This window comes from Mytilus edulis, chromosome 3 (genome assembly GCF_963676685.1).
Source record: "Mytilus edulis chromosome 3, xbMytEdul2.2, whole genome shotgun sequence".
Taxonomy (NCBI): domain Eukaryota; kingdom Metazoa; phylum Mollusca; class Bivalvia; order Mytilida; family Mytilidae; genus Mytilus; species Mytilus edulis.
This window is the reverse complement of record NC_092346.1, coordinates 39,027,462-39,041,803: the sequence shown is the minus strand read 5'-3', so window position 1 is coordinate 39,041,803 and position 14,342 is coordinate 39,027,462. Positions and strand designations below refer to the sequence as shown.

At 33.3% G+C, this 14,342-nt stretch overlaps 1 protein-coding gene across 1 annotated transcript; it reads left to right on the top strand.

Annotated features, from left to right (window-relative positions):
• Positions 1-48: 48 nt before the first annotated feature.
• LOC139516457 (large ribosomal subunit protein mL37-like) lies at positions 49-14,026 on the top strand. The gene is made up of 2 exons (XM_071306593.1): positions 49-232; positions 12,840-14,026. Exons 1-2 carry the CDS (start codon positions 106-108, stop codon positions 13,982-13,984), a joined length of 1,272 nt encoding a protein of 423 aa, XP_071162694.1. The 5' UTR covers positions 49-105; the 3' UTR covers positions 13,985-14,026.
• Positions 14,027-14,342: the final 316 nt, after the last annotated feature.

Sequence of the window (14,342 nt, the reverse complement as noted above, 5' to 3'; positions counted from 1 at the left end):
TATATTCGATACTTTTCATGGTTTTTCATATGCTCATGTAAACTTCCGGTTTCCGGAAAGCCTTGGGACAGTGCATAGCTTTGCACACAAACAATTTTTGGAACCATGAGGCTCACTAAAGAACTGTTTTATTATAAAATTAACAAAGTTAAATGGTTAAAGACTGTCTGGAAGACTAGAGGAAAATACAAAAATCCTCCCCTGCAAGTGCCAGAAGCTATAGAAAAATTAGGTAGCATAAAAAAAAAAAAAAAAAAAAATATTCATAGATATAAAATTATTTAGTCCAACCACATATGTAAAACACAGACTTCTTTGCCGTTGCCTGTGCTGTTAAAGCAAAGAAAACACAAATCCTTAGTCAAAACAATGCAATGAGACCTGTTTAAGAATTTCAAAGTCGGACATAGCAATTTGCCAAAGTATGAGACGTAAAAACAGCTTTGTCACCCTGGGATAGTCCAAATAATTATGACTTCTAAAAAGCCGATTATGCTTATTGCTTTGCAGTGATTTAAGGCGTCAAAGAAAAAAAGTATAAAAGCCTTTCAAGACGTCAAAATTATTTGGACTTCTCCTAGTCGCATGCTATAAATGTGAGCCCTGAATTAGTGGATGTTTATTTTAGGCATTGAAACTCGTTAATATTATCCCCTATTGCTTTGGGTGGATGGTGTTTATAAAATGTTAGTAAAAATTAACAAATGCAGCGTGTCCAATGAAATGAATAGAGAGTATATAAGAAATTTGCTTAAAGTATAATAAAAACATATATAGTTTCTACAGGGGCGTAGCAGCCCGTACGGCAGGTACGGCACTTGCCGTACCAATAATGTTCGTTGGTACGGCATGCCGTACCTAAAATTTATATAAAAAATATAAAAAAATAAGTTTTATCAACGAAAATAAAGAAAATAAAGATTTTACAGAAAAAAAATCATGATAGAAAGGTCCCTGTAGAAGGCATAGCAATATACGGTATACATTCATAAGCAAAGTTCGAAAACTCGTATACGTAGTATATACGATAACGAATAATTGCCCTGTATTAATCAAAGTAAGGATTTTTTTTACTTACAAAAGATTTTAATTGACCATGCATATGGTCATGAACAGTCATAGTACTATCAATAGCATGTTACTGCCTTCTACAATTGTTCTGGTTTAAACACAAATGGCATGGAAGAATCAAAGTTAGAACTCTCAAATGGAGAAACAAACGTTATGCGGCAAGCATGGAATTTTGTGCGACTGGCATACAAGATTAAAGTTTAGCAAGCTATAAAACCAGTTTTAGTCCAGCATTTTCTACTTAAGAAAATACCTGTACCAAGTCAGGAATATGAAAGTTTTTATTCATTCGTTTGATGTGTTTGAGCTCTTGACTTTACCATTTGATAACGGTATTTTCGTTTTGAATGTTCCTGGGCGGGGTTCGGTATTTTTGCTATTTTATTTTTTGCAACAAAAATATTGTCAGTTACTTTGTTTTTGCATGCACCATAAAGTTTAAGTAATAATGACTAAAATATAAACGAGTTGTCCCAATTTTATTGCGTGCCGATTTATCCGCTACAAAGACAAATGAACCATCTGCACATTGTTAAAATGCACATTCTGCTTCTAGACACCAAGACGATCGGAATATAATCCAACTTCAACAACTAACATACAGTAACACATTTTTACTGTTTTATCAATAGTCATGTTTTGGTAATATCTATTTGACGTGGCTCGGTACTTATACATCCCGCCATTGTGAATGTGTGATATCATTTGTGCTATGGTAAATTTTTGTGATCGCGTTTTTCATATTTGCTAATGTGCGTTGTATATATGGCTTTTTGTTTTCCTTCAAGTTTTTAAGAAGTGTTTGCAAAGAATGTTGCATTTTGAACAAAACATACGAAAAAAACTGAATGCGATTTTCACTTGTAATTTAACACATTTTTTATTGGAAAATAATGATTTTTTTCTTCATTTAACAGTTAAAGTGTGAATTTTATACATAATAAACTAAATGTTCAAAAGTTCCGTGCGACACTTGGTTGTATATTATTTCTCATAATTTTTGAGTTTTACACTCTACAAATCAGCAATCTACTGTGTGATATCGAAAAAAAAACTAAAAGTATTTAGCGTTCCGTGACGCTGAAATCAAAAAGCAAGTGTTACGAATATTCGCTGTGGATTCGCTGTGGATATAAATCTAGCATTCACATATTAGATGTGCCAACCTTTGCATGATCCTTAGAAATAAAGTACATAATGATAGACCAGTCCTAGTCACAGTGATTTTTTTAAATTTTAGTCACTGAAGCCCCAAGTCTGATCTTCTACGGTTTACAAACACGTAAAATGCTATTCCATTATATTCCCTGAACTCTCTGCATCTAACTGTTATGTATTTTTTTCCCGGTTTATACCAACCTTTCCCCCTGAAATACCTGTTTTTTTTCTTTCTTTAAAACATATATAAAAAAAACAAAATGAAAAACATGTACATATATACATGTCATATGCATATAATTACAGAAATACACTAAGGGATTCGAATCAGTATTTCCCTTCATATATTAATCAGTCTCCCTGTAAAAAAAGGCAAATAACTGCAAATAAAAAGTTGATTTTTTTGTCTGATCTTTCCTATATGATATGTACCGGGTTGGTGTGTGTCCAGGACTTTGTCAGGACTGTCTCACCCAATTACGATCCTAACCATGAAATACTATATATTCCAAATGGCTTTGAATCTACTAAAAATTGTTGAACTTGTTTAAACACAAGTAGATTTTCCTCTTGACTGAGGTTATTTTGCCAAATAGGAGTGTTTTATATTGAATGGGAACAGAAAAGTTTCTATTGTACGTTTTCGGACAAGGGAGTACACTCGAGAAGACAATGCTTACTGCTTTCAATTCTACCACAAGCACAGTTTTTAATTTCTTCAAGATTTCTCTTAATACAAGTTCGTTTAGATTACTACAATCCATCCGAAGTCTGGCATGAAGTATTTGTCCTTTCCTTTCTCCATATAAATAAGAATTTGGTATTTTACTTACATTTTGATTAAGGTAACGTTTAAGTGTAAACTTAGATGGGACCAAATCTGATATCGTCCAGAAAAGCATTTCAGGATCGAATGACTGACGTAAGAAAAGATTTCTGATACAATGCTGTTCTACACTTTATATGTTGTGTGTCATAGTTATGAATATTAAACAGTTGTGAGGGATAATATCGCTTAATTATAAATAATCAGGGGTCTTATTGTGAAACATTTCATGTTTTTTACGTCTTTCTGATAGTAACTCCCATCCTGTTTCATTGTATAATTTGTTTATGGGTGATAGCTTAGTACCGCCAGTAACTAGCATAGCCGCTTCAAGTTGCATATTTTCTAGTTGATCACTTTTGATAAGAGCCAAAGTGGTCGACTGGTCTAGCGCGCCGATCATAGTGCAATGCAATTTGGTACCACGATATCTCAGTTCGAATTCTGGTGAGGGAAAAACAAAAATTTGCGTTAACAGCTCTTACATTGTTGGGCTGATGTTTAGAATATTTAAATACGTCTGAACGAGTGACAGCTCTACAACAGATTTATCCATCGGATCGCTAGCAGTGATGGTGATACAATTTATACAAACTAATCTGTAATCACGATGCCTTTATAAATGACTTGTAAATTCGGATGTCCCTCTCTGGAAATGTTCTTACTTTGTTTGTTCTAAGTTGTTGGCATTGTTACGTTTCTACTATATTATCGCTTTAGCAGTTCTAACATTGTCGTCATAAACTTATTGATCGTTATTGCGATGAAACCATATTCACAATGAAAATAGATTTTTTCGCAGTGTCATAGATTCGTCGTTTGTCTTACCCTTACTTGATATTGTATGAGAAATTCTGAAAGTTATCCATCATGTTTATTTATTGGTCTTTGTAAAAGAAATTTTGAAAATCTGCTCATTGGTCTGTTCATAGTTCCCTTTACTTCCTGAATACTTTTACCGAAGATTTGATAGTTTAATAATTTCCTACAACCGGTATGCATATTCGGAATGGCGCTTTTTTTTCTGTCAAAAATTTTCAAATATTGTAGGAGCATGCCAAGGCCTGGCAAGGTGTCCAACACAAAGTTAAAGTGCGTGTATTTATTTTAGCTAAGATGTTCAACGGCCTTCAACTTTTTTGATAAAGTTTAATTGCTGCCTTTTCGACACGATTCATGTTTCAAATTCTGTTTTCCAGGGGCGTAGCTACCCGGAGGCACGACAGCACGTGCATCCACGTCGTTTTCACAAAAAAAAAAAAAAAAAAAAAAAAAAGCAGAAGAGAGAGAGATGAGTTGGTCAATCGGAATCGGAGACTGTTGGTGTCTTTTCCGTCTATCCCGGATATAAGTTTTACAACCTTGTTACAAGTGTTGATGAAGCTGTTCATTCAGAAAAAGTTCGTAGCTCCGAAGTTGCATGCACATTGATTCGGCATGCAAAAAAAGAAATGGCAAAATAAAAATTTATAAATTGAATTTTAAAGGAAACACCTATGTTGTCACTTTTTTTAATTGATGAAATAAATAACTTCATTAAATAACGACATTTGGTTTCAAAATAATTTTTTTTTGGAGATTATGACAAAATCGGAAGGTTACTTGTATCTTTTACAAGATTTTTACTTTTGAATTTGTAATACTCAGTCTAAGATATGTAGTTTTGGAGCACATTTTACAGTGTACAGTTCATCAGTTTGGAATGAGATGTACCAATCGGCATTAGAATTATCAGATCACTTCGATATCGTTGAAAATATGCCGAGGCGATGTGGTTGACAGACTACTGGAGCCAATCACCCTGCAACCACGCCAAAACAGTATTGGAAAGTCTCATTATTTTTTGTGTTCATAGACCATATGATAACGCAACTGGAGAGTGGAGTCGCGTCAAGTTATCAGAAAATCGCTTCTTTGTGCTGTATCTGCTTCATCATGTTGTAGGAAATATCACAAACGAACAAATCTCAATACTGTCTAAAACATACAGAGGCGTAGCATCCTAATTTATATTGGTACGGCAGAAAATCATGATGGCGAAGCGACGCATCCCGCCTCATAGAGGCGGTTATGCGGCAAGGGGTTCGAAAATTTTAATAAATAGTGCAAAATCCTGCATTCTGACGACCTCCAGACACTTAAATTTGATTCTCTAAAACCCTAGTTTTATGGGTAACAATTTTAAATATGACTCTTTTTTTTTTTAAATCAAAATCATAAAAATTTATGATAAAAAGAGAAACTTGAATCCTGCATTCTGACAATCTCCTGACACTTAAATTTCGTTCCTAAAAAAACTAGTTTTATGGGCAATTATTTTACTCTTTTGTGTTTAATTCAATTTCAAACTATAGAAAACAGAATTTGAAACATGAATCGTGTCGAAAAGGCAGCAATTAAACTTTATCGAAAAAGTTGAAGGCCGTTGAACATCTTAACTAAAATAAATACACGCACTTTAACTTTGTGTTGGACACCTTGCCAGGCCTTGTCGTGCTCCTACAATACTTGAATTTTTTTGACAGAAAAAAAAAATGAGCATCATTCCGTATATGCATACCGGTTTTAGGAAATTATTAAACTAATTTTATACTATCAAATCTTCGCTAAACGTATCCAGGAAGTAAAGGGAACTATGATCAGACCAATGAACAGATTTTCAAAATTCCCGGTTTACAAAGACCAATAAATAAACATGATGGATAAACTTCAGAATTTCTCATATAATATCAAGTAAGGGTAAGACAAACGACGAATCTATAACACTGCGAAAAAAATCTATTTTCATTGTCAAACTAGAAAATATGCAATTTGAAGCGGCATTGATAGTTACTGGTGGTACTAAGTTATCGTCCATAAACAAATTATACAACGAAACAGGATGGGAGTTACTATCAGAAAGACGTAAAAAACATGAAATGTTTCACAATAAGACCCCTGATTATTTAAGCGATATTATCCCTTAACAACTGTGTAATATTCATAACTATGACACAAGACGAACGAATGACACACAACTTAGAAAGTGTAGAACAGCATTGTATCAGAAATCTTTTCTTATGTCAGTCATTCGATCCTGAAATGATTTTCCGGACGATATCAGATTTGGTCCATTTAAGTTTACACTTCAGACTCGGACTTCTCTTGAACTGAATTTTAATGTGCATATTGTTATGCGTTTACTTTTCTACATTGGCTAGAGGTATAAGGGGAGGGTTGATATCTCACAAACATGTTTAACCCCGCAGAATGTTTGCGCTTGCCCAAGTCAGGAGCCTCTGGCCTTTGTTAGTCTTGTATTATTTTAATTTTAGTTTCTTGTGTACAATTTGGAAATTAGTATGGCGTTCATTATCACTGAACTAGTATATATTTGTTTAGGGGCCAGCTGAAGGACGACTCCGTGTACGGGAATTTCTCGCTACATTGAAGACCTGTTGGTGACCTTCTGCTGTTGCTTTTTTCTATGTTTGGGTTGTTGTCTCTTTGACACATTCCTCATTTCCATTCTCAATTTTAATAAGAGGAAAATCTACTTGTGTTTAAACAAGTTCAACAATTTTTAGTAGATTCAAAGCCATTTGGAATATATAGTATAAATTTTCATGGTTAGGATCGTAGTTGGGTGAGACAGTCTTGACAAAGTCCTGGACACACACCACCCCGGTACATATCATATAGGAAAGATCAGAAGAAGAAAAAAATTATATGCAGTTATTTGCCTTTTTTTTACAGGGAGACCGATTAATATATTAAGGGAAATACTGATTCGAATCCCTTAGTATTAATGTATTTCTGTAATTATATGCATATGACATATATATATGTACATGGTTTTTTTTTTTTTTATATAATATGTTTTGAGTAAAGGTATTTTTTAAAGAAAAAAAAACCCAGGTATTTCAGGGGGAAAGGTTGGTAACCGGGAAAAAATACATAACAGTTAGATGCTGAGAGTTCAGGGAATATAATGGAATAGCATTTTCTAATAGCATTAAACGTATTTGTAAACCGTCGAAGATCAGACTTGGGGCTTCAGTGACTAAAATAAAAAAAAATCACTGCGACTAGGACTGGTCTATCATTATGTACTTTATTTCTTAGGATCATGCAAAGGTTGGCACGTCTACTATGTGACTGCTAGATTTATATCCACGGTGGCGGGATGTATAAGTACCGAGCCACGCCAAATAGATATTACCAACACATGACTATTAATAAAACAGTAAAAGTGTGTTACTGTATGATGTTGTTGAAGTTGGATTATATTCCGATCGTCTTGGTGCCTACAAGCAGAATGTGCATTTTAACAATGTGCAGATCGTTTATTTGTCTCTGTAGCGGCCATATGGGATAGATCGGCACGCAATAAAATTGGGACAACTCGTTTATATTTTAGTCATTATTACTTAAACTTTATGGTGCATGCATACAGAGTAACTGACAATATTTTTATTCTTGTTTTCAATATAATATTTTTAATGCAAAAAATAAAATAGCAAAAAAACTGAACCCCGCCCAGGAACATTCAAAACGAAAATACTGTTATCAAATGGTAAGGTCAAGAGCTCAAACACATCAAACGAATGAATAACAACTTTCATATTCCTGACTTGGTACAGGTATTTTCTAAAGGAGAAAGTTCTGGACAAAAACTGGTTTTTATAGCTTGCTAAACTTTAATCTTGTATGCCAGTCGCACAAAATTCCATGCTTGCTGCACAACGTTTGTTTCTCCATTTGAGAGTTCTAACTTTGATTCTTCCATGCCATTTGTGTTTAAACCAGAACAATTGTAGAAGGCAGTAACATGCTATTGATAGTACTATGACTGTTCATGACCATATGCATGATCAATTAAAATCTGTTGTAAGTAAACAATTCCGTACTTTGATTAATACAGGGCAATTACTCGTTATCGCATATATACTACTTATACAAGTTTTCGAACTTTGCTTATGAATGTATACCGTATGTTGGTATGACTTCTACATGGACTTTTCTATCATTATTTTTTTTCTGTAATATCTTTTTTTTCTTTATTACTGTTGAAAACCCTTGTTTTTTTATATTATATATATAAATTTTAGGTACGGCATGCCGTACCAACGAACATTATTGGTACGGCGAGTGCCGTACCTGCCGTACCGGCTGCTACGCCCCTGACATATGAAACTGACCTAGCATCTCGCGACTGCTACCATGCCATGATGGCCCTGAGATCTATCAGTCACGGTACTACGTATGTAATTGAAAACAAAATAATGTACGATCAACAATGAACAATGAAAGTTACATAGCATTACTGCATATTCATCGGGATTTCAGTGTGAATGTTGACAAAGTAATAGAGAAGTTTGTTTCTGCCCAGACCCGAATAGCAGATTTTGGACAATTTTGAGTAAATTTTGTATCACAAATATGTGTTGTTTATGTATTACTATATTCAGAAGATTTATTAATAGTTTTACGTTCATAAATTTTTATCTACATATAGCTCCTCTTTTAACCGTCCTATGACTGAAACCCCCAAAAAAAAAAAAATCTGCATAATAGGGTCCCAAAAATTTTTCGACTCGCTCCGCTCGGTGGTAGTTGCGTCCACATCGTTTCTTTCTAGCTACGCCCCTGTTTTCTATATTTTGAAATTGATTTTAACACAAGAGAGTAAAATAATTGCACATAAAACAAGTTTTTTAGGAACTAAATTTAAGCGACAGGAAATTGTCAAAATGCAGGATTCAAGTTGCACTTTTTATCATAAATTTTTATATTTTGATTTTAAAAAAAAAGAGTCATATTTTAAATTGTTGCCCATAAAACTAGGGTTTTGGAGAACCAAATTTAAGTGTCTGGAGGTTGTCAGAATGCAGGATTTTGCACTAATTATTAAAATTTTCTCGGGGGCCTTAAGCGGCCCCCGAACCCCTTGCCACATAACCGCCTCTGCGAGGCGGGATGGCATGATTTTCTGCCGTACCAATATAAATTAGGATGCTACGCCTCTGTTCTAAGGAGAGTAGCGGATTCACCCAAGGATTGCCAATTGGTTTTAAGGATTATCTAATTACTACAAGAAATTATTCATGCATCTTGTTTATTATTAGGCTTGCCTGTTTAATGGCTGAAATTTTCTCACTCCCAACTAAAATATAAAAATAAGTAGATGCAATATGACTGCCAATGATACATGTATAACTATATGCACCCGAGTTCAAATGATGAAGACACAAAAATGAAATCAGCATTTAGCACAAGATTCCAATCCTTTTTACTTTAAATCAAAGCCTTTACCTTTTCCTGTTTGCTTGGTTTTACACTATTCACTTTTGGGGCCCTTTGTGAACCTAGGCCATGTAGGCTAGAGCTGTGTTGAAGGTCATACTTTGACTTTTACAAATTGTGACTTGGATAGAAAGTTGTCTCATCATGCTCATTGGCACTCATACTTAATTTTCATATCTATATGTGTATAAACTGGTAACAATTTAAAGAATGTACCTTCCTTGATATGAATTTTAACACATTCATGATTAAGTACACTGTATTTGCAATTTTAATGATTTGTATTTACTTTAATATACAACAGATCTAGATGAATACAGATGTTGTTCTATATTTTCAGCAATATGAATATGACATGGTACATTTTTAACACTGATAGACTGATATTTGCTAAATATTACCTGTCATACCTGTGGCAAAATAACATTTTAATGAAAAAGCACGTTGGCGTCGTCGTCTGCGTCGTCGTCGTCGTCCGAATACTTTTAGTTTTCGCACTCTAACTTTAGTAAAAGTGAATGGAAATCTATGAAATTTTAACACAAGGTTTATGACCACAAAAGAACGGTTGGGATTGATTTTGGGAGTTTTGGTTTCAACAGTTTAGGAATTAGGGGCCAAAAAAGGGCCCAAATAAGCATTATTCTTGGTTTTCGCACAATAACTTTAGTTTAAGTAAATAGAAATCAATGAAATTTAAACACAATGTTAATGACTACAAAAGGAAGGTTGGTATTGATTTTGGGAGTTTAGGTCCCAACAGTTTAGGAATTAGGGTCCAAAAAGGGACCCAAATAAGCATTTTTCTTGGTTTTCGCACCATAACGTTAGTATAAGTAAATAGAGATCTATGATATTTAAACACAAGGTTTATGACCATAAAAGGAAGGTTGGTATTGATTTTGGGAGTTTTGGTCCCAACAGAATAAGGGACCCAAAGGGTCCAAAATTAAACTTTGTTTGATTTCATCAAAATTGAATAATTGGGGTTCTTTGATATGCCGAATCTAACTGTGTATGTAGATTGTTAACTTTTGGTCCCGTTTTCAAATTGGTCTACATTAAGGTCCAAAGGGTCCAAAATTAAACTTAGTTTGATTTTGACAAAAAATGAATCAGTTAGGTTCTTTGATATGCTGAATCTAAAAATGTACTTAGATTCTTGATTATTGGCCCAGTTTTCAAGTTGGTCCAAATCGGGGTCCAAAATTAAACTTTGTTTGATTTCATCAAAAATTGAATAAATGGGGTTCTTTGATATACCAAATCTAACTGTGTATGTAGATTCTTCATTTTTGGTCCTGTTTTCAAATTGGTCTACACTAAAGTCCAAAGGGTCCAAAATAAAACTTAGTCTGATTTTAACAAAAATTGAAATCTTGGGGTTCTTTGATATGCTGAATCCAAAAATGTACTTAGATTTTTTATTATGGGCCCAGTTTTCAAGTTGGTCCAAATCAGGATCTAAAATTATTATATTAAGTATTGTGCAATAGCAAGTCTTTTCAATTGCACAGTATTGCGCAATGGCAAGAAATATCTAATTGCACAATATTGTGAAATAGCAAAATTTTTTTTAATTAGAGTTATCTTTCTTTGTCCAGAATAGTAAGCAAGAAATATCTAATTGCAAAATATTGTGCAATAGCAAGATTTTTTTTTAATTGGAGTTATCTTTCTTTGTCCAGAATCAACTTAAATCTTTGTTTTATACAATATTCAATGTATATTCACTTTTTACAACCAACTGATAAATTAAAATAATCTTTACCATTCAGTGATAACAAGCAGTTTTTTTACATCTTAATATTTTATGATGTATTTAAATGAGTAGTTATTGTTCTAACTCCATTAGAAATTTTAATTGAGATTAGTTTTGGAATAAGGGAGAGAGGGATGTAATTAAAAAAATTGGGTTCAATTTTTCTCATTTGAAATTTCATAAATAAAAAAGAAAATTTCTTCAAACATTTTTTTGAGAGGATTAATATTCAACAGCATAGTGAATTGCTCTAAGAGAAAACAAAAATTTTAAGTTCATTAGAACACATTCATTCTGTGTCAGAAACCTATGCTGTGTCAACTATTTAATCACAATCCAAATTTAGAGCTGAATCCAGCTTGAATGTTGTGTCCATACTTGCCCCAACCGTTTAGGGTTCAACCTCTGCGGTCGTATAAAGCTACGCCCTGCGGAGCATCTGGTTAACACTAATAGGCTGTTATTATATCTTTGGTAAGGGTTTATGTCTCTTGGACATATTCCCCTATATTTCCATTCTCAATTTTATTCCCTGTTATTTTGCTTTATTTCTTGTGGTGAAAAAAACATTTTAAAGAAGATTCACATATTGACAGACTGTAATTGCAAAAGGTGTTATATATATGCATTCATTTCAGACTTCTGTCTTACTTCAAACATGCTACATGTATATGTTACATGTACTTGCATTCATGTCTCTTTTAAACAATTTGATACCACTTTCATTCCCTTCTTTGTTATGTCCTCACTCTATAATTGCCTAAATTGCAACTGTAAAAGTGGTGCTCATATTGCAGTCTTGGGCATGTTTCAATCCTTCCATCCATTCGCCCTACAAATATTTTTGTTAGTTCTCGAGAATTACTTTGAAGTATGACTTAATATTTGTCTAAATTGACATTGATAAGTTGTACAATGTAAAATATATCGTCGCTGTTATGCAAAAACCTCGTATCTCAACATTTTGCGGAAATCTGTTTATCGATTATTTAGAATTAAATATGTATGTTCCACTATATGCGAAAATATCTGACCTTCTAACCAATCATCAACCCGAATTCTGACATGTGACGAAAAAGTGTAGTCGGATTGGTGAGACATTTTGTTGTGCAAAAATATCGTATCTCAAAAGAAAAAAATTTTGCACGGCAGCTGACATTATTACAGGTACAGTTTTATCAATTTTAGGTTCTCAAAGCTAATATATTAGCTTAAAAATAATGAAAATACAATATAGGTGCAGAAATTTTTGCTCGTCTTGGTAATTGATTGGTTAGAAGATCAGATATTTTCGCATACAGCGGAACATACATATTAAATTCTAAATAATCGAAAAAAGATTTCAGATTTTACTGCCTGGTGTAAAATTATCAAAACCTTAGATACGAGGTTTTTGCATAACAGCGACGATATGTGTTTTTAAAATCTATATGACACAACATGACTTACTCATGCTACTGTTTTCCTATATACATTTAAGTTTTTCAAATTGTTGGAAGAAAGCATATATTTTTGTCACAATTTTCTCAGGAACTCCATATAATATAAAGACTTTTATATTCAAATAAAAATGTAACAGTCTTGAGTTTTAACATGTAAATACTATTCATATCTGTAATACACATTGAAATTCAATGTATAAAAGAACAGGATATGAACATGACAATATAATACATGCTACTTTTTGAATTAAGAGTGTAACATTACTAAAGGTCAAAAATTTCTTCTATTTTATAGGTGTCAACATTGTTGATCCATTAGAGGAATTCAGGACTGATATAAAAAAAGAATGGAAGCCACCAGCTAATGATCCACGGTTCTATGAGGAACCTAGCCCTACAGAGAATCCGCTGTATAAAGAAAATCCAGTTACATGTTATAGCTATAACATCAAATTTTTGCAAAATATTGACCAAGTTTGTGTTCTGACCAAGACACAGAATTTTGATGGGTTACCTCAAAATGTTTCCGACTTGGTAAACAAGATAGAAATACCCAACAAGGAAAAACTTTTGAAGCGTTATATAATTCATTCACAGGACTGGGTAAGCAAAAAGGTTAAACTCCCTAGAAGAATTGACAAAGAAAATCTGAAATTCAAATTTCCAAGAGAATATGGTATCCCTCCAAGTCAATCAATAGGCATATTCCTGACAGATCTCTTGAGGATGTGTCAAAGTACAGCAGCACAGTTCCCCAACGCTGTTAAGGGGAGACGACTCATTCATTCACCATTTATCAATACACATTACATGTTTAACGATAAAAATATTTTGATACGAGGATCACCAAGCTACATGTTGGGATCAAATCAAGATTTACAGCCATTTGCTAATCAAGAAATAATCGACAAATCTATTGATATGCCTTTGCCAGATTTATATCCTGTAGAGCCAACAATTGATTTGATAAAAGAGCATTTCTATAATGATTCTACCTGCAATGGTTTTAAATTACCATATGCCTTTAATAGACCACATACATTGTTCATGCAGAACAGTGATCACTGGAACAATGTTGACAGACAGTGTAGATCTCTCATGTTCTGCTTTGCATATGCCACGGCTAGGGCCAGAGAAAGATTCGGAGAAGATGTTGTGAAGTTGCCAGAACCTGTTAGCGTTCAGTGTGTCAACATGGATCAAACGACTCTGAACTTTACATGCTTTCAGTTAAACACTTTAGACATAAATACAGAAGGAGGAGTCAAGAACTTTGTTTGGTTTGATACAGGTAACCAGATATTTAAGAAAATCCTGCCACAGCCATGGAAAGAAGACGAATATTTTCATAAAAAACGTTATGGAGAGTTTGAATCTACACCATTGGACAAGATGTTAGCACTAGTTTTAAATGGTTTACCAGAAACTGCAAATTTATAATATATTTTTGAATAGCATTAAAGAAGTATTTGTTTGAATTAATTGAAACTTGACTTGTACAATGTATATAAATATATATATGTCGGACATAAAGTCACAACTTTAAAAACAATTACCTACACTGTGAATTAAAATTTAGACTCTACAGAGTACCAACAATTAAATGAAAGTAAAGTAAGAACTTCTCTCATATACAAAAGATACTTATTGTGACTTTTTATCTTATCAACATGATTAATTTTGTGATTTTCTGTCCCATGACTTTTTGTGTTAGCTAAAAGTTTATATATTTTTGGATTAATACAATACTCACAAGATGATTAAATTAATAATCGTACATTACAGCAATGAATTTTTC